General features: G+C 45.4%; 2 protein-coding genes and 1 long non-coding RNA gene across 6 annotated transcripts in view; 1 reads left to right on the top strand and 2 right to left on the bottom strand.

The window, feature by feature from the left end:
• Positions 1–19,074, top strand: part of LOC309390475 — a 134,482-nt gene that overhangs the window by 35,994 nt on the left and 79,414 nt on the right. The window lies entirely within an intron of this gene.
• Positions 1–19,074, bottom strand: part of LOC309390423 (signal-regulatory protein beta-1-like) — a 102,969-nt gene that overhangs the window by 8,484 nt on the left and 75,411 nt on the right. The window lies entirely within an intron of this gene.
• The window catches only part of LOC309390417 (tyrosine-protein phosphatase non-receptor type substrate 1-like), a 14,574-nt gene continuing 4,093 nt past the window's right edge, over positions 8,594–19,074 (bottom strand). Inside the window, exons 1-5 of one of the 2 annotated variants that reach the window (XM_081949753.1) lie at positions 14,999–15,133; positions 11,775–12,110; positions 10,753–11,073; positions 10,158–10,499; positions 8,594–8,841 (exon numbers count right to left, since the gene is read on the bottom strand). In XM_081949753.1, coding sequence (XP_081805879.1) covers positions 8,672–8,841; positions 10,158–10,499; positions 10,753–11,073; positions 11,775–12,110; positions 14,999–15,083 — 1,254 coding nt within the window. In that variant the 5' untranslated portion in view covers positions 15,084–15,133 and the 3' untranslated portion in view covers positions 8,594–8,671. Of the gene's footprint in view, positions 8,842–10,157; positions 10,500–10,752; positions 11,074–11,774; positions 12,111–14,998; positions 15,134–19,074 lie in introns of those variants that run through there. The other variant, XM_081949752.1, reaches the window with a different exon arrangement.

The following is a 19,074-nucleotide window of genomic DNA, read 5'->3' as shown; positions in this document are numbered from 1 at the left end:
ATCACTAAGTGTTGTATCATATGATTCATGATGAATGTATTTATGATTACTATGATTTATCACTTATATCTTTTATGTACACTGAGAGCATAATGCACCGAAGACAAATTCCTTCTGTGTCCAATCATACTTGGCCAATAAAAATTCTAAGAATTCAAACCAGAATTTCTGTTTTGTTTGTTTTCTTCGAAGACGTTTCGCTTCTCATCCAAGAAGCTTCTTCGGCTCTGACTGGATGGTGGGGAAGATTTATACTTCTTACAGACTGCTGGTCATTGTGCCCAAATGATGGTTTTTCTGTTACTGGAGGTTTTTAAGAAGATACTGGATGGTCACTTATCTGAAATTGAATAGGTTCTCCTGCAGGGGGCTGGACTAGAAGACCTCCAAGGTCCCTTCCAGCTTCTATTCTATTCTATTCTCACCAAAATTAAAAGATCTAGGCCAGCTCATTTCTTTCTTTTGGGATTTCCTATATTGTGAAGTCTCCCTAGATGAGAAAGAAGGAAAATAGTGGGGTTTGAATGGAGCTACCGAAAAGTGACTTTGGGAAACTTAGTCAATTCTCTCAGTCCCCCCAGAGGGGAGTGGGCATAGGGGTAAAGGTCAGACGCCATTAAGTGTGATTTAGTTTCAGCTACACAGAAGTCCGTGCCAAGATGTTGAATGAATGAATGAATAATGAATGAATGAATGAATGCATAGGATTTTTTTGAACCTTGTCTCGGGGCTCATAAATTAATTAGGGCAACTCTTGGAAACTTCACAGATAGCTGAAACTGACTTTTAAAATATATTTTTTCCGGGTTTACTAAAGTCCGGGCTCTCTGAGCACCCCCTCCCCCAATGTTTGGGTTGCTTGGGGGGGGGGAATCAGGAAGCAGGAGATTGATTGCAGCTGGAGGTATGCAGCAGAACTCATAAGCAGAAGCAAGAGAAGATAAGTACTGGTGGAAATTCCCTTGCCCTAATCCAAAGCCCCAGATGGAATCCCAAGGGGGTGCAAAAGAGCAACAGAGGGAGGATTTTTACCAAGGCACCCTTGCCCATGAGGGGCCATCATGCTGCCTAAAAGAGAGGGGAGGGACATCTGATCCTGTTGAAGGGAAGAGATGCAGACTGGAGCGCAGCCCCCTCCCCCTCCCGATAGAAGGAGAAGGAGCCCAGAACGGCAATCAGTGCCTCTCCCACGCAGCAGACAGGCTGCCAGGAGCAGGCAACCCCCTCCCTCTCTCCAAACTAGGGGTGAAGGAGATGACCAGTCATATCAGGCGCAAGCATACCAAGGCCGACAGGAGGCTGGGGGATTAGGGCTGAATGACCCATCCCAATTCAGGGAAAAGTTTGACGGAGACTCAGACCAGCTAGCCCTATTCCTTGATTCAGCTGATATCCACCTAGAACGCTATGGGCACCTCTACCCATCCCCCAAAGCCATGGTGAATACCATCGTACAGGGTCTAGAGGGAGAAGCAAGGGAATGGCTAGCAGCCCTCCACAAGAGGAGAGCCCCCCCCCCAACTGCAAGACATAAATAACTTCCTGCAACTGCTAGAGGCCAGATTTGAGGAGGTGGAGGAGGAGGACCCATATGCAGAAGAGGAACTCAGCAACCTAAAGCAGAGGGGCCGCCCCATCAAAGAGCACATCTGTGAATTTAGGAGGGTCATAGGGAGGCTACCCCCTTTACCAGAGCGGCTGCTGGTGCATTTTTTCAGAACAAGCCTGGACAAGCAAATTGCCCAGGTAACTGCATACTGAGACATCCCAAATCAACTCTCTGAGTGGTTCCGAGTAGCAACAAAAGTCGACAGCGGGCTGTGCACCAACGACATGACAAAGCAACCGGACACACAAGAGAGAGGTCAACCCAACCTGAAACCACCCAGGCAGCAGGGAACTTCGAGCCCTCCCTCGAAGTCCACTGAAATGCTACAGATGTGGGGGGATGGGCCACATGGCAGCTGTGTGCCCAACCCCAGCCCCAAAACTAAGACCAGACCCACCGCCTAGGGCACGACCAGAACGAGGGTCCAAACGGACCACCAACACATCCGGAAAAGCCCTCCAGACTGCAAAAACCCCTTTCCCCTCAGGTGAAAGTGATGGAACCCCAGGCAGCGAAAACCAGTCGCCCGAATCATATGACAGCGAGGACGAGGGAGAAAATGACCCAATGGTGAGTGAATCAATTCACCCTTTCCTTTTCTCAATACGCCTCACAGCCCCAAAAGCAGGAAACTAGGGGGATTTTCAAGCCCCAATAGACTCAAGCTGCATACGGTGCTTGATCAACCTAATCACAGTCCTGAAACTGGGGATCAGAGCAAAAAGACTGGCCCACCCGATCCGGTTTGAGCAGGTCGACGGGTCCCTAATGGGAGGAGCCTATGCCACCCACCTAACTGAACCAGTGAGGCTAGAACTAGCGGATCACTGGGAAGTAATTTGATTCATAATAGCCCCCAAAATGACAGATGCAGTCATACTGGGACTTTCTTGGCTAGACAAGTGGGGACCCACCCTCTGGTGGCAAAGGGGTACCAAAAGACTTAGGATATCAAGGGGCCCCCAACCCCTCCCACACCAGCAAGCAGAAACACCACCCACACTGGAAACCCCCCAAGAAAGCCCACGAGAACAACTGGCAACCACATCCGACAAAACCCCAGAGGCCGAACTGATTCTGATAGAATATCAGGATCTCGCAGAAGTATTCAGGGAGGCCGAGTGCGATGTTCTGCCTCCCCACCGGGAGACAGACTGTGCCATCGAAATCATCCCCGGGGCAAAACTACCCAAGCCCAAACTGTATGCCATGATGCCCCGGTAAATGCAAGAGATGCACAAATGCATAGGCAAAAACCTAGCAAGGGGGTTCATTGAGCAAGCCAAGCCACGGGTCGTGGCACCAGTCCTCTTTAAAGAAAAAAAAGATGGAACCATGAGATTGTGTGTGGACTTTTGAGGGATAAATGGGGTGTGCGTACACAACCTATACCCCCTCCCCCTCGTGAAGGATATGCTATCTCATCTGGCCGAGGGAAAAGTCTTCACCAAACTAGACCTCAGAGAAGCATACTACGGAGTACGAATCAAGGAGGGAGATGAGTGGAAAACAATGTTCAACTGCCCCCTAGGGAGCTTTCAATTCAAAGTGATGCCTTTCGGACTGCAGAGGGCCCCAGCGGTATTCATGCAGTTAATAAATGAGGTGTTACATGAGCACCTCCACAAGGGGGTCCTCGTCTACCTAGATGACATCCTTATCTACACAGAGACCATGGACGACCACGTACCCCTGGTCCACCAAGTACTGGAGAAACTTCTGGCAGCCAGCCTGTATGTCAAGGTATCAAAATGCGAATTCCACCATGCACGGTTAGACTACTTGGGTTACCGAGTGTCAAATGAGGGAATAGAGATGGACCCAGCAAAAGTGCAAGCCCTCCTAAGCTGGCATCCCCCTCGCACCTGCAGACAGCTACAAAGCTTCCTAGGGTTCAAGAACTTCTACAGGCAATTCATCCCCTCCTTTGCGAAGATTGCCAAACCCCTGACAGACCTCCTGAAGACAAGGAGCCCAGGAACGAAACCTCATCCGGGACAACCCCTACCATGGGACCTAACCTGCCAAGAGGCATTCGAGACACAAAAAGAAATGTTTGCAAAGGAGCCAATGCTGAAGCATCCTGACTCCGAGCAACCTTTCGTGATCCAGCAGACGCCAGCAATGTGGCAGTGGGAGTGGTGCTACTCCAAAGAAACAACCAAGGAAACTTACAACCCTGTGCCTACACCTCCCACAAGCTCACAGACACAGAGAGACGATGGGCCACATGGGAAAAGGAGGCTTTCGCAGTGAGATGGGCACTGCTAACCTGGAGACAACTGTTGGAAGAGGGCCAGAAACTGTTCGAAGTCTGGACCTACCACAAAATCTAGAGGCGCTTAGGACCCCATGGAAACTATCACCTAAACAAATCCAAAGGGCTCAATACTTCAACCATTTTGATTTTGTTTTAAAGCACATTCCAGGTGGGAGGAACTTTCTGACACCCTCTCCTGCATGCCTCAATACAAATGCAAATGGGGACACAGTTCTATACCCACAATTACACAGGGGGGACCCTGTGGTTACCCACAACCATCGTCGGAGTTTCCGGTCTGTGATCTTACTCCGTTAGGCTCGAGGACGGACGACATTGGAGGAGGCACATCGACCAACTCCGGGGACGAGTGGAGAACTCCCCACTCTGGCAAACGCCACCAACCTCATCACAGGCTGAGCCACACCACCCACAGACCACTACGGAGGAACTCAGGGACTTATCTGACTCTGACGGGGCACGGGCGAGTCCTCCGCCAACGGTGCCAGCTGAGGCCTCCGAAAGTTTCCAGGAGTTTCCACCCGACGAGTCCGGAGAAGCAACAGGTTCGACTGCCCAGCACGGAGAAACCCCACCGTCTGAACTGCGCAGGTCCAGCAGGTCGATCCAGAAGCCCGCCTACCTGCGTGACTGCGTCACTCGTTAGGATGTTCCATCCTAGAGGGGAGGGGTGTTAGATACTCCTCCCCTCTAGTTGTTGCAAGGAAAATAGTAGTTTCCAGTCAGGTCCTCTCTTTTCAGGCGGGAACAGAGAGAGACCTGATTGGCTGAAATGCTGGCCAGCTCCCCTTTAAAAAGGGAGCTGCCAGACCTCTCACTCAGTGGATGCCTGTACTTGACCAAATAAAGAGCTGTTGTTATCTTAGCCTTTTGTGCCTTTCTTTTTTATATATAAAAAGTTTTTATTGGTTTTTACAAATATTTTGGGGGAAAGGGTACATAAGTGTGCAGAAAAATTTTGACAGCTACATCATATGGAAGGTGGTGCTCCCCCAAGATCTTACATGTCTCTCTCATTTTATATATATCAAAATATCATTATTACATACATATTAGCAGTTTAGGTTTACCTCAAATTCTTTAACATCTTCAATCATGCTTTATATCACTTCTAACCATTTCATTATATTAACAATTGCAATGTACTTTTAATTCATTTCTGTGACCTGAGTCTCATTGCTGCCTCATCTCCCCTGTCTGTTGGCTGAGCCATGGCCCCTCCCCCTTTCATATCTTGCGCACTGTCACTTGTTCCGTCTAGAAGGATCTTGTGTTTTTCCATGAAGGCTTCCGCATCCACCACTGTATTAATTCTCACTCTACCACCCTCCCAGAAAATCAACAACCCTTCTGGAATTAACCATCTAAACCAGATATTTTTTTCATACAATTTTTAGTTAAAAAGTAAAATTTCTTCCTCTTATCTCTTATTCTTTTTGGTATCTGCTTTAAAATGGTTGTTTCTTTATCCTTATATCTTAAAGGTTCCCCCCTTTGAACCCTTAGAATCTCATCTCTTTCTTGTAGTCTTTCTAAAAAATATAACATGAACTTCCCTTGGAGCATTGTGTATTCTAGCATATGCTGAATTAATTCTATATATCAAGTCAATATCCCACCCTAGCTGTTGTTTATCTCTCTTAATATAGTCTGCTAACATTGTTATCATAGTCGCTCTTAAATCTTCACCCTCCGTTTCAGGTATATTTTGAAATCTAAGAAAGAAAGACATCCTTTCAAATTCCATTTTTTCCATGTAGTTTTCAATTCCAGCATTATCTTTTTGCAGTGCCTTCACCTCTTCTCTCATCCCCACAGCACCCTCCTCCAGGGCGTCTATTCTCTGTCTATTTTGTGAAGTTTGTTGTTGATTCTCTCTGAGTTGTTACTTTAAGTCCGCCAACTACTTTTTAATTTCATCCTGTCCCTTTATAAGCGTCTGGAACATTTGTTGAAACATTACTTGAGACAGCTGTTCCCCCTCAGAAGCTTTAGGTTGTAAAAAAGAAGATAATTGTGTTTGTTGGGGAACAGGACTTGAAACAGATGGTGTTGGAGCCGACGCTGGTTTGGGGGGCGGCTTTTTCACAGGCATTGCAAAACTCAGAGAAAGTTATAAGTCTAGACAGAAAAAATGGCGTCTGCAGAAGTGCACCGTCAGGGGAGATCCACAGGCAGGCAAAGTCCAATGTGGGATATTAGTCTTTCAATACAGCTCCCCGCCAATTAAAATCAATTTTTTCCAGCCCAAGGAAGATTATACGAAGAGATGCCGCTAGGATTCACTGGGGTATAGTAATTCCAACCCAGAAAATTTTTCAAAAGCGACAGTTCATTTGTAACGGCAGTAGAAAAGGAAGGAGAAACTCCATTTTGGCTCAGCCCTCCCAGGGGATCAGAGAACAACCATTCAAGAAGTTTCCATTCATAGTTTATAAAGTCAGCTCACATTCTTTCTTTCGCAATTGTTCTAGCAAGTCATTGTCCCATTGCTTGAAAGAAGTGAATATCAAAAGGTTTTTTTTTCCAATTCTCTCACTCTCCTCCGCGAGTGAGATCGTGTAAAGCCGCTTTTCCGAGAGGGGGGGGAGAAAACCCCCTCTCCAATCTTAACACTTTTCCAAGATCGAAGAGTCTTAGGGAAGCTGCTAATCCTTATTTACTTATTGCTCCGAGAAGAAAAAGAGAGACCCCGGGGGAATTCCCCTCTCACCACATGTCAGCTGTTGCCTTCACATAGAGCGTTTCTTCCGATCTCCTCAGGACGAAGGCGCACGTGGATTGCGCACCCCCTAGGGCAAAGCTGGCAGCCCCCCTGCGGCCGCCGCCGCTCCAGGGGGCTCCAGCAAGCCTCCCCTTCGGCAGGGAGCCCCTACAAGGCACCCTGTGCCCCCCCTGAATCAGGGGGAGCCCACCAAGACGGCAAACGGCAGACAACATGTCCGTCGTCCTCAGAGACCGGAAGCAGAATCTGCCTTTTGTGCCTTTCATTACCCAATCTAACATATATTCTATTCTATTCTATTCCTATTCTATTCTATATTCTATTCTATTCTCTAGTCTATATTCTCTATTCTGTTCTCTCCTAATCTATTCTATATTCTATTCCATTCTCTTGTCTATATTCTCTATTCTATTCCCTCCTATTATCTCCTATTCTATTGTAATGATGCTTGCATTAAAATGGCCACAGGTGACAGAGTAAAGAATAGAAGCAAGCACCTGGATATTAAATATTGGAATGTAAGGGAAGCCATCAAATGTAAACTAATTAGCTTGGTCCACTGTCCTTCAGAAGGCAATCTGGCAGATACAATGACAAAAGCCATTGGGTGGAGGGCACCATGGGAAGAGGATTAAATCATTCAGGTTTATGTCTATTCCAATCATAAAGGGAGGAGTGTCGGCGTATAAGGAATTATGAGTTGGGACATCCCTAACAGCAAGCCAGGCAATGGGAACTCTTTGGTGACTAAGAAGCAGGATCTGTCGTGAGCAGGGGGAGGCTTCAAAAGTTCCAGCAATGGATTCGCTGCCCCGTTGCTGGGTGGGCGTGGCCACGGTGGGCGTGGCCATGGTGGGTGTGGCCTAGTTGGCCTCCTGCACCACAGTATGGGGGGGGTGGCTTTGCCCTGGGAGGCCGAGAACTGCTTCCCTGAGCTCCGGAGGCAGGAAATGGCCCATTTCCGGACTTCCAGAACCTCCGGCAGTCACGTTTTCTGCCCTCCCAGAGCCTCTGCGTGGGCCCTGGACTTAACTTGGATGATGAACAGGCTTGTGTGGAGACTACTGGCAGGGGCTGGGTGAGGTGGGCGGAGCCAGCCAGGGGTGGCATTTGTGGGTTCGGAGTATAAGATGCACCGGGGTATAAGACACAGCAAAGTTTTGAAGAGGCAAATTTTTTAAAAAAGTTTTTGCACTCTGCGGACCTCCCAAAAAGGGCCATTTTTTGCAAAAATGGGCCCCTCCCCCCCCAAAAGACATAAATAGCCTTTAGGGGGCTTGCAGACTGCTCCTGGGGGGGTGCCCCCCGCAAACGAGCAAAAAACAGTCCATTTTTTCATGAAAACAGGCCCGTTTTTTATCAAAAAAAATTGCATGCATAGCCTTGAGGAGGCTTGTAGAATACACCTGGAGGCTGGGGGGGGGGGGGAATTGAACAAAAAAAGACACATTCTTTCACTCATTTCTGCCTCCACCAGCCCCCAGGAGCTTTCTGAAAACCTCCTACAGGCTCTGCAGGGCCATTTTGGTGAAGGGGGTGGGGTTTCGGGAGGCCAAAAATGCTGTATTCAGTGTATAAGATGCACCCAGATTTTCAGCCTCTTTTTTGAGGGAAAACGGTGCGTCTTATACTCTGAAAAAATACGGTAAGTTCTGTACTTATAGCTTCTGTGTTTCTGAATTTAGTTCTGGTTCTGCTACTGCGTTGTAAGAGCTGCATGGGTATTGTATACCTGCATCATGTTTTATGTTGTTGCATATAAACAAGTTTCTTCTGCAAATGATTGCCACAAACTCTAACAAGTTTTCTTTCCCTCTCTTTTTTAAAAAATAAAGAATTAGCATTTACATTTTAAAGGAAGATTTGATCAAGTCCCAAGCATGGCAGAACAAAGTAAGTTATTTTTCTTTTTAATCTCCGTATTGATTCTACAGATTTATAAGCTTATACATTTGGCAGAGTGAATTGCTCATTATACAAGCCTTTTAATCATATTGTTATTGATTCCCTAATGGGATCCTTTCTCATCCTGAAAATCCGTGGGGAACTGGAGTTCCTAACTTGATGCTCCAGACGGTCTCACTTCCTGGAATGTTCCAGAGTGAAGTTTTGTTCTCCTGCGTCCACACACTTTTATTAGGAAAAGGCAGGAGATGAAAAGAAGGATGGCTACTTTGGTCAAGGAAAACGCGATGCAGAGAACAAGGATGGATTGTTGCTGTGAGTCTGTGGAGAAAAGACAGTGGATTGACAAAACAGAGTTGGAAGGGACCTTGGAGGTCTTCTAGTCCAACCCCTTGCTCAAGCAGGAGGCCCTATACCAGCGATAGTGAACCTTTTTTGGCTCGCGTGCAATAAGTGGGGGGAACGCAGGGGGGTAGTGTGCGGGCGTGCCGCACCCATAATGCAGTTTGCGACACACACCCCGGTGCGCATGCGCGCACTACAGACGCTCCCCCCCATTTTTTACATGCTTTTTTTGCCCTCCCCAGGCTCCAGAGGCTTTATATGAGCCTGGGGAGGGCAAAAACAGGCCTCCCCCACCCCCCGGAAGCCCTCCGGAGGCTTGAGGGACCTTCAGGACGCTTCCCTGAAGCCTCCGGAGCAGTCAAAATGAACCTCCGAGCAAACAGGAAGTCCATTTCTGAACTTCCGGTTTGCCCATAGGGCCGTTTCTTTGCGCTCCGGAGGCTTTAGGGAAGCTCTTGAAGCCTCCAGAGGGCCTTCGGGGGGGCTCTTTTTGCCCTCCCCAGGCTCCTATAAAGGCTCTGGAGCCTGGTGAGGGTGGGAAATGGCTTTAAAAAAGAGTGAACTCAGCTGGCCAGCACGCGCATGTGTGCTGGCCAGCTGACAGGGCAGTGCCTCACGTGCCCTGACAAACGGCTCCGGCTGCCACCTGTGGCACACGTGCCATAGGTTCGCCATCACTGCCCTATACCATTTCCCCAGTCGGCATTTTTATTATTTTGTTTAATAGAGCACAGCTCTGGAAAAAGTACAGAGAAGAGCAACAAAGAGGATTAGGGGACTGGAGACTAAAACATATGAAGAACGGTTGCAGGAACTGGGTATGTTTAGTTTAAGAGAAAGAAGGACTAGGGGAGACATGATAGCAGTCTTCCGATATCTCAGGGGTTGCCACAAAGAAGAGGGAGTCAACCTATTCTCCAAGGCACCTGAAAGCAGGAGAAGAAGCAATGGGTGGAAACTAATCAAGGAGAGAAGCAATTTAGAGCTAAGGAGGAATTTCCTGACAGTTAGAACAATTAATCAGTGGAACAGAAATTGCCTCCAGAAGTTGTGAATGCCCCAACACTGGAAGTCTTTAAGAAGATGTTGGATAGCCATTTGTCTGAAAGGGTATAGGGTTTCCTGCCTAGGAAGGGGGGTTGGACTAGAAGACCTCCAAGGTCCCTTCTAACTCTGCTATTGTATTTATATTTGTATTTCATATCATGTAAAACAAATCTGGAAAAAAAACCACCTTACAGGACGTAAATCAATAAAGGTTCAGAAGAAAAATTCAGTAGATCCACACTTACCTTCTGATTTACCACCCAAGTCTTTAAGTGGCCTGGTGATGATGAGTGTGGTGGTTAAATTGGCCACAATTTGGGAAACAGGCAAAGCAACCTCGCAGAGGAACATGGAGAGGTTCCTGTCTTCAGTGGCCATCACCTCCAGGTAGGTCTTCAGGGAGAAGGTCCCATCCGGATTTGTGGTCTTCACGCCAAACTTTGCTATTTGGATTTGGGCATCCTTGGGAAACAGCCCCACTTCCACATCATCTGGGTAAAAGCTTTCTGTGTTGCAAGTGACCGTCACTGAGGAGTTCAGCTGGACGGGGGAAGGTGGGTTGGTCTCAAGACGCACCTTGGGAGGAACTGAGCAAAAAAAGGAGAAAAAGAGATCAGTCAGAAGAGCTTCAAACTCCTGGTTCCTGCATGCAGAAGATGGTAGAAGACAAGGGTGGGATCCTACCGCAGCCCTGTGAGGTAGCATGGGCTGAAAAAATGTGGTTGGTCTCAGTATGCTTCCATGGGATACGAAATTGGGTCTTCCTGGTGCCTCGGAGGTCCCTTTACCATGTTAAGACTCGATGGCCTCATCCGTCTCGGCAACCCAAGGTTCACCTACCTCTTAGGACATCCCCAAGTGCGACGGTCTGCTGGAGAGGACCGTCCAACGATGGGTATAGGATATGGCAGGTCAGCTGAGACCTCACGTCTCCTTGCTCCAGCAGGGTTTCTACTGTGCTCTCCGCTCGGTACGAGATGCTCTGATTTTCATACAAATTCAGGATGTTGGCCCGGGGAGCTGGTATTCTTTCCCCATCAATCAACCACCTGACAATGATCCATTGCTGGGGAAATCCCCATGCGGAGCAGATGAAGGAGGCCCGAGATCCTGCCATGATTCTTCTTCTGGGGCCAAGAATCACAGGCTTCAATGGCATGGCTGAGAGAGAGAGAGAGAGAGAGAGAGAGAGAGAGAGAGAGAGAGAGAGGGAGGGAGGGAGGGAGGGAGAGAGAGAGAGAGAGAGAGAGAGAGAGAGAGAGAGAGAGAGAGAGAGAGAGAGAGAGAGAGAGAGAGAGAGAGAGAGAGAGAGAGAGAGACATCAGTTGACCTTGCCCAGAAACAATACAGGAGACCACGAGATGGTTTTCGGTTGGAGAGACTCAATGTTTCAACATGGGATTTACTCCCACATGTCCAGGGGTGGGATTCAAAAATTTTAGCAACTGGTTCTCTGCCCGGTTGCTGGGTGGGCGTGGCCTACTTGGCCTCCTGCATCACAGTCGGTGTTTTCACCCTCCCCAGGGTCTGGAGTGTTTTTTCAAACCTCCAGGAGGGAGACAACAACCTCCCCCAGCTCCAGAGGCCCATTTTCAGCCTTCTGGAATTTCTGCGAGGCCCGTTTTTCACCCTTCCAGAACCTCCCTGTGGGCCGTGCACTAAATGGGCCGCATGGAGACTCCAGGGAGGGGTGGGGCCAGCTAGTCCTTGCAACTACCGGTTCGGTGAACCAGAGGTTAAAATTAGCATCCGGTTCACCTAAACCAGTCCGAACCGACTGAATCCCTCCCCTGCACGTGTCTCATGGTTGACTGGGAACATCTCCCTCCATCCCCAGAAATCAAATGCAGAGGGCCACCTACTGATCACGGAGACCAGAGTGCCTTCCCCCGAAGCCACCTCTCTCTCTGAGTTGAATGCCTTCACACAATAGTAGGTCCCGGCATCTTCAGGACGGACGTTTTTGATGTTGATGCTGAAGTCCGTGTTGGATCCTGGGAAGAGCCTCAACCCCCGATTGGAAGCTCCTTGATAATCACTGAAAATGGGGTCCTGGTTTCTGTCCGTCCCTTTGTACCACAGCACGAATTTGGGTAAACTTGCTGCAGTCAATTTACATAGTAGAGTGATGGTGTCTCCGGGTGCCACTAATATGGTTTCTGGAAATTGTGTTATCTCCATGTTCTGTCCTCTAACAACTGAAACACAAAGAGACACATTTGTAATTACCGTATTTTTTGGAATATAAGACGTACCTTTCCCATCCCAAAAAGAGGGTGAAAATCTGGGTGCATCTTATATACTGAATACAGCATTTTTGGACTACCAAAACCCCGCCCCCTTTGCAAAAATGGACACGCAGAGGGTTTGGGAGGCTTACAAAGTGCTCCTGAGGTCTGGGGAGGGCAAACACGAGCAAAAAAAGGGGGTCGTTTTTGCTCTTTTTTGCCCCCCCCAGCCCCCAGGAGCACTCTACAAGCCTCCCAAAGGCTTGCATGCCTCCCCCCTTTTTGCAAAAAAACGAGGTGTGCAGAGGGTTTGGGAGGACTGCAGAGCGCAAAAACGTGTAGTTTAAATTTACCTCTTCATAATATTGGTGTGTTTTATACTCTGGTGCGTCTTATAGTCCAAAAATACGGTAGGTTTCCTCTAGAAAGTAGTCACCCCTCTTCTAGAGACAGTGGCCGATGGGTGATGTTCCTTCTATGTCTACGATTCCTTACAGTGTCCATGGGTGATTTCTTTCAGGGCTGGCTGTGTGAAAATTTGTAGGGGTCTGAGAAAGGAATGGAAGGGGAGAAGAGAGCTTAAGAAGTGGAAATTGAGACAATTGGCTAGTCATCTCATGAAGGTCAATGTAAGAAGAAAGAAGGAAGGAAGGAAAGAAAGAGAGGAAGGAAGAAAGAAAAAAGATGGAGGAAGGGTGGAAGGAAGGAAGGAAGAAAAAGAGGCAGGGAGGGAGGAAGACAGGAAATAGGGAGGGAAGAGGAAGAAAGAAAGAAGGAAAGAAAGAAAAAGAAAGAGAGAGGAAGAAAGAGGAAGGAAGGAAGGAAGGAAGGAAGGAAGGAAGGAAGGAAGGAAGGAAGGAAGAAAGAAAGAAAGAAAGAAAGAAAGAAAGAAAGAAAGAAAGAAAGAAAGAAAGAAAGAAAGAAAGAAAGAGGAAGGAAGGAAGAGGGAGAGAGAAAGAAAGGGGAAGGAAGGGAGGAAGGAAGAAAGAAAGAAGGAGAAAGAGAGCTTAAGAAGTGGAAATTGAGACAATTGGCTAGTCATCTCATGAAGGTCAATGTAAGAAGAAAGAAGGAAGGAAGAAAAGAAAGAGAGGAAGGAAGAAAGAAAGAAAAAGATGGAGGAAGGGTGGAAGGAAGGAAGGAAGGAAGAAAAAGAGGCAGGGAGGGAAGAGTAATGAAGGAAGGAAGGAAGAAAAAGGAGCGAGAGAGGGAGGAAGACAGGAAATAGGGAGGGAAGAGGAAGAAAGAAAGAAGGAAAGAAAGAAAAAGAAAGAGAGAGGAAGAAAGAGGAAGGAAGGAAGGAAGGAAGAAAGAAAGAAAGAAAGAAAGAAAGAAAGAAAGAAAGAAAGAAAGAAAGAAAGAAAGAAAGAAAGAAAGAAAGAAAGAAGAAGGAAGAGGAAGAGAGAAACAAAGGGAAGGAAGGGAGGAAGAAAGAAAGAAAGAAGGAGAAAGATGGAGGAAGGGAGGAAGAAAGGAAGAAAGAAAGAAAAAGAGGGAGGGAGGGAGTTTGAAGGAAGGAAGAAAAAGAAAGAAAGAAAGAAAGAAAGAGGGAGGGAGGAGGAGGGAGGAAGGAAGGAAGAAAAAGAATGGGGGAGGGAGGAAGAATGGAAGGAGGGAGGGAGAAAGAAAGAAAAAGGAAACGGGTGGGAGGAAGAAAGGAAGGAAGAAAGAAAGAAAGAACGAGAAAGAAAGAAAGAAAGAAAGAAAGAAAGAAAGAAAGAAAGAAAGAAAGAGAAAGAGGGAGGAAGGAACAAAGAAAGGAGAGAAGGAGGAAGGGAGGGAGAAAGAAAGAGAAAAAAGAAAGAAAGAAATTCTATTCTATTCTAAATAATCAAGGAGAGAAGCAACCTGGAATTAAGGAGAGACTTCCTAACAGTTAGAACAATTAACCAGTGGAACAGCTTGCCACCAGAAGTTGTAGCTGCTCCAACACTGGAGGTTTTCAAGAGGAGACGAGGCAGCCATTTGTTGGGGATGGCAGAGGGCAGGGGTGTCCAAACATTTTGCAAGGAGGGCCAGATTTGGGGAGGTGAAAGTGTGTGAGGCCGACCATTCAGCCTGACATTCTTTGAGCCATTAACATTAAATGCAAATGGACTATTTGATGAAAGACGAAACAAATAACTCTGGTGGGGAGAAGAGGCTGTGGGCCACTCGAAATTTGAAAATGGGCTGCAATTGCCCCCCCTCGGGCCAGACTTTGGACATGCCTGGTATAGGGTCTCCTGCTTAAGCAGGGGGTTGGACTAGAAGACCCCCAAGGTCCCTTCCAACTCTATTGTTCTGTTTGTTTTGCATTTGTGTATATCAGCTAAAGCAAAAAGGCCATAAGAGGTCAAGAAGTAGAACTTCCTGACAGTAAGAACTATTAATCAGAGGAATAGATTAGCTTTCCTCCTGGAGTTTTGGTGGCCCCATCACTGAGGCTTTCAAGAAAAAAATGACCAACCGTTTTTTTTAAGATGGTGTGAGGACTCCTGCCTTGAACAGGTGCTTGGATGAGATGACCTCTAAGCTTCTTCCAACCCAGATTGTGTGAGTTATGGAAGGTGTGGTCCCAATATCTTGAAGTCCACCACCCCAAGGATCAACTCAAAGTAGGTGTCCCTAGATCTCCAGAATCCCAGAGCTCTGAGGTTCTTCCTAACTTGTTCCTCACTTAGCCACTTGGGGTGGAATCAATGAAAGAAATCTTCTCCGGCTCCCCCCAAATCTAACATCTGGAACTGGCTTTTTCAGTGAAATCTTATCTTCTCCCTGTAGGTTTGAAGCAGTCTTAATATTCTTCTGGAACCGGAATTTACTCCAGTTGTAAATCTGAGGATGGAGCCCGCCTGATCTCAGCTGTCAACACTCACCCAGATGTTGCAGAAGGAGTAGCATCAACAGCAGCAGCAGCTGAAGAGGAGCAGGGATTCTCTTGAAGGAGCTCAAGGCAGCCATGCCAATAGCAGCAGCAGAAACATCTGCCGTGACTTCGCCTTCTTGGCCTTTCCTCCTGTGGAAATAGCAAAAGAGGAACTCCCATTTCCTCTTTGTAAATTTGGATCAGTTTCTAAACTTTAAGTTACTGCGTAAGTAACAGTACATGAAGTCACAGAAGTTCTGCTGATTTTGCAGAAGGAATAAAAATCTTCTCTAAATTGGCAATATTCAACCACTGGTCTTCCCTCAATTAGAACATTATTATTATTACTATTACTATTACTATTACTATTACTATTACTATTATTATTACTACTACTACTACTATACGATTGTATCACAGCGGCCAGTTGATTCGCCGGATTTGGCATTGATTACTAGTCGGGCCCCACCCAGGGGCCTAGGACGTCGTAACATATTTTCGTAATATACGTGCAGATCCAAGCAGTGCAGCCTTTTGCATTTGACTGATGGTGATTTTGTCAAGTTTTAACTGTTTTAAATGTAATTCCAGTGCTTTTGGAATAGCACCCAGTGTGCCAATTACCACTGGAATTACCACTGCTGGTTTGTGCCATAATCGTTGGATTTCAATTTTTAAGTCCTGGTATTTAGCGACTTTTTCATGTTCCTTCTCATCGACCCTGCTATCACCTGGTATTGCGATGTCTATGATTGTAACCTTCTTTTTCTCAACCAGTGTGATGTCTGGTGTATTATGAGCCAGTATTTTATCCCTTTGTATGCGAAAATCCCACAAGATCTTGACCATCTGACCCTCGACGACTTTTTCAGGCTTATGTTCCCACCAGTTTGTTGCTGTTTTAATGTTATAATTTTTGCACAAATTCCAGTGGATCATTTGTGCCACTGAATTGTGCCGCATTTTATAGTCAGTCTGCGCGATTTTTTTACAGCAGCTGAGTATGTGGTCAACAGTTTCATCAGCCTCTTTGCAAAGTCTACATTTGGCATCATCAGAGGATTTTTCGATTTTGGTCTTAATGGCATTTGTGCGGATAGCTTGTTCTTGCGCAGCCAGGATTAGTGACTCTGTTTCTTTCTTTAATGTACCTGCTGTTAACCATAACCAAGTTTTTTCACTGTCCACTTTATCTTTTATTTTTTCCAGAAATTGGCCATGCAATGCTTTGTTCTGCCAACTCTCCATTCTTAATTTTATCACATCTTTTTTGTATTCTTGTTTCGTCTGTTGGGCCTTCAATAGATTTTTGTTCTTTACTTCGATTAATAGATGTTCTTGACTTTCTTTTAAATAATCAGCCAGTGCATGTTTTTCTTCTTCAACTATATGCTTCACTTGTAATAATCCTCTGCCACCTGATTTCCGGGGCAGATATAGTCTATCAATATCACCACGTGGATGTAAACTGTAGTGCATTGTCATTAGTTTCCTGGTTTTTCGGTCTAAAATGTCCAAATCAGCTTGTGTCCAGTTAACTATACCAGCTGTGTATCTTATAACTGGTATTGCCCAGGTGTTTATGGCCTTGATTGTATTTCCACCATTCAATTTAGATTTCAAAATTTTCCTAACTCTGTTGGTGTACTCTCCCCTGACAATAGTTTTTACTTCTCCATGCTTGATGTCATCCAACTGCAGAATGCCTAAGTATTTGTAGGCTTCATTTTCGTTGCATTTAATTAGTTGGCCATTGGGCATTTCAATTCCCTCACACGCAGTGATTTTGCCCCTTTTTATGGATACAGTGGCACATTTTTCCATGCCAAACTTCATTGAAATATCGGTGCTGAATACTCGGACTGTGTTTGTCAATGATTGGATTTCTGTTTCTGACTTTCCATAGAGTTTCAAATCATCCATATATAATAAATGCGAAATTTTTTCGGCTTCTTTGGCTGTTTGGTAGCCTAATTTCATTTTTTTTAAGATTACTGATAATGGGATCATCGCGATGATGAAGAGAAGAGGTGAAAGTGAATCACCCTGGAAAATTCTTCGCTTGATATTAACCATTCCGTAGTTCTCATTCCCTACTGCCAACTCGGTTCTCCATTGTTTCATCGCCTTTTCAGTAAAGGATGTAATATTTTTGCTAATGCCAGTTGTTTCTAAGCATTTTATGATCCAACTATGTGGCAATGAGTCAAATGCCTTTTTGTAATCAATCCAGACCATATTCAAGTTCGTTTTTCTGTTCTTACAATTTTCTAATATCATTTTATCAATTAGGAGCTGATCTTTTGTGCCCCTGCTCCTTCTTTTGTTGCCTTTCTGCTCTACTGGCAAGATGTTGTTTGTTTCCAAATAATCCATAATGTTATCTGCAATAATGCCTGTGAGTAATTTGAAGGTTGTTGGCAAGCATGTTATTGGTCTGTAGTTTTCAGGTATTGTTCCTTTAGTTGCATCTTTCTGAATCAAATATGTTTTTCCAGTTGTCAACCATTCATCAATTTGGCCATTTTGTAAAATCTCATTCAGTTGCCTGGCCAATATTGCATGTAAACTGGTCAGATATTTGAGCCAGAAACCATGTAATTGGTCCTTTCCAGGTGATGTCCAATTCTTTACTTTTTTTACTCGATTTTTGACCATCTCAGTTGTTATTTCTAATACTTGCATTTGTTTGTTGCCAATGCTTTTCTCAAAGTCATGTATCCATTTTGCTTCCTTATTGTAGTCCTTTGCATTTTCCCACAATTCTTTCCAGAATTCAACTGTGGCCTGCTTTTCTGGTTTTTGACTTTTGGTGTCATCATTCACATTAAGACTTTGATAAAAACGCCGTTGGTCTGATCGAAATTGCTGATTTTGTTTGTATTGGATGATTCGTGCCTCATATCTTTCAATTTTCCTAGCTGTTGCTGTTATCTGCTGTTTTACAATCTCTACAGCTTCATTGATGTTTCTTGTATCCAATCTATACCTTCTGATTAGCTGATCTATAATTTTGTTGTTTCTAAGTCGTTGCTCACGCATGTTCTTCAAATTGCTAGCATCTGCCCTTAATTTTTTGACTTTTTGTTCCAATCGGATTTTCCACTTTGGCTTTGATGCTTTTTCTGTTGTGTAACTAGGGGCTTTGATTTTAATGCCTAGTTCATTAGTGACTATTGCGGCTGCGCTGTACATTAACTGGTTCGTTTCCAAGATGGATCCCGATTCAATTGTTGAAAGCACTGCATTAACCATTTTCATGATAGGGGCCAAAATTTTCTTAGGCACAGTTTTTAATGATGGTAGACGTTGCCGTTCCTTATTAAGCAGAAAATGCTCCATGATCTTGTCCTTCAGTTCATTTTGTTTCTGAGTTAGTTCATCAGTTGGTTCAGTGATAACTGGTTCTGGTGATAGTGTTGTTATTTTCTCCCCGACAGCTTCTTCTGGGAGTTCTACTACAATGCCTTTAGGTGTGTCTTGAGTATCAGTTATTTCTGCTTGTGATGTTGTTTTCTTAGTTTTGCAATTTGCTTGAATTTCCTCAAGTTCAACTTCACTAAACACTTTATTCCGTGTAATAAATCGCCTTTGATCTGCAAGTCGTTGTTCACTAACATTTGAATCTGGATGTTGTTGTTTCCATAATTCATACATTCGCTTTAAATAACCTCTTTTCCCAGGCTCTGAGTTGTAATAACAGGCCATTATGGCACGGTTTTCATCTGCACTATATTTTTGTCGTTTTGTTGGCTGGTCCACTTGTAGCCCACTTGTCGACGGATGTCCAGGGACCTCAACATCCGCCGCGGCCCTTGTTAACCCGCGCGACAACCGATGCGGTATAGAATTTTTATTTGTTTCTTTCACCATGTAGTATGGGATGGCGAGTTTTTTTATGGGGCCAGTTTGCCAACCTGACCCCAACCCTCCTCCTTTCTCATCCGGGCTGGGGCCGGCAACTGTTATTATTATTATTATTATTATTATTATTATTATTATTATTATTATTATTATTATTATTATTATTATTATTATTGCATCAACAGAATTGTATCACAGCGGCCAGTTGTTTCGCCGGATTTG

Source organism: Natrix helvetica (genome assembly GCF_964273705.1).
Source record: "Natrix helvetica genome assembly, chromosome: 3".
Lineage (NCBI taxonomy): Eukaryota > Metazoa > Chordata > Lepidosauria > Squamata > Natricidae > Natrix > Natrix helvetica.
This window is presented reverse-complemented; position numbering and strand designations above follow the sequence as displayed.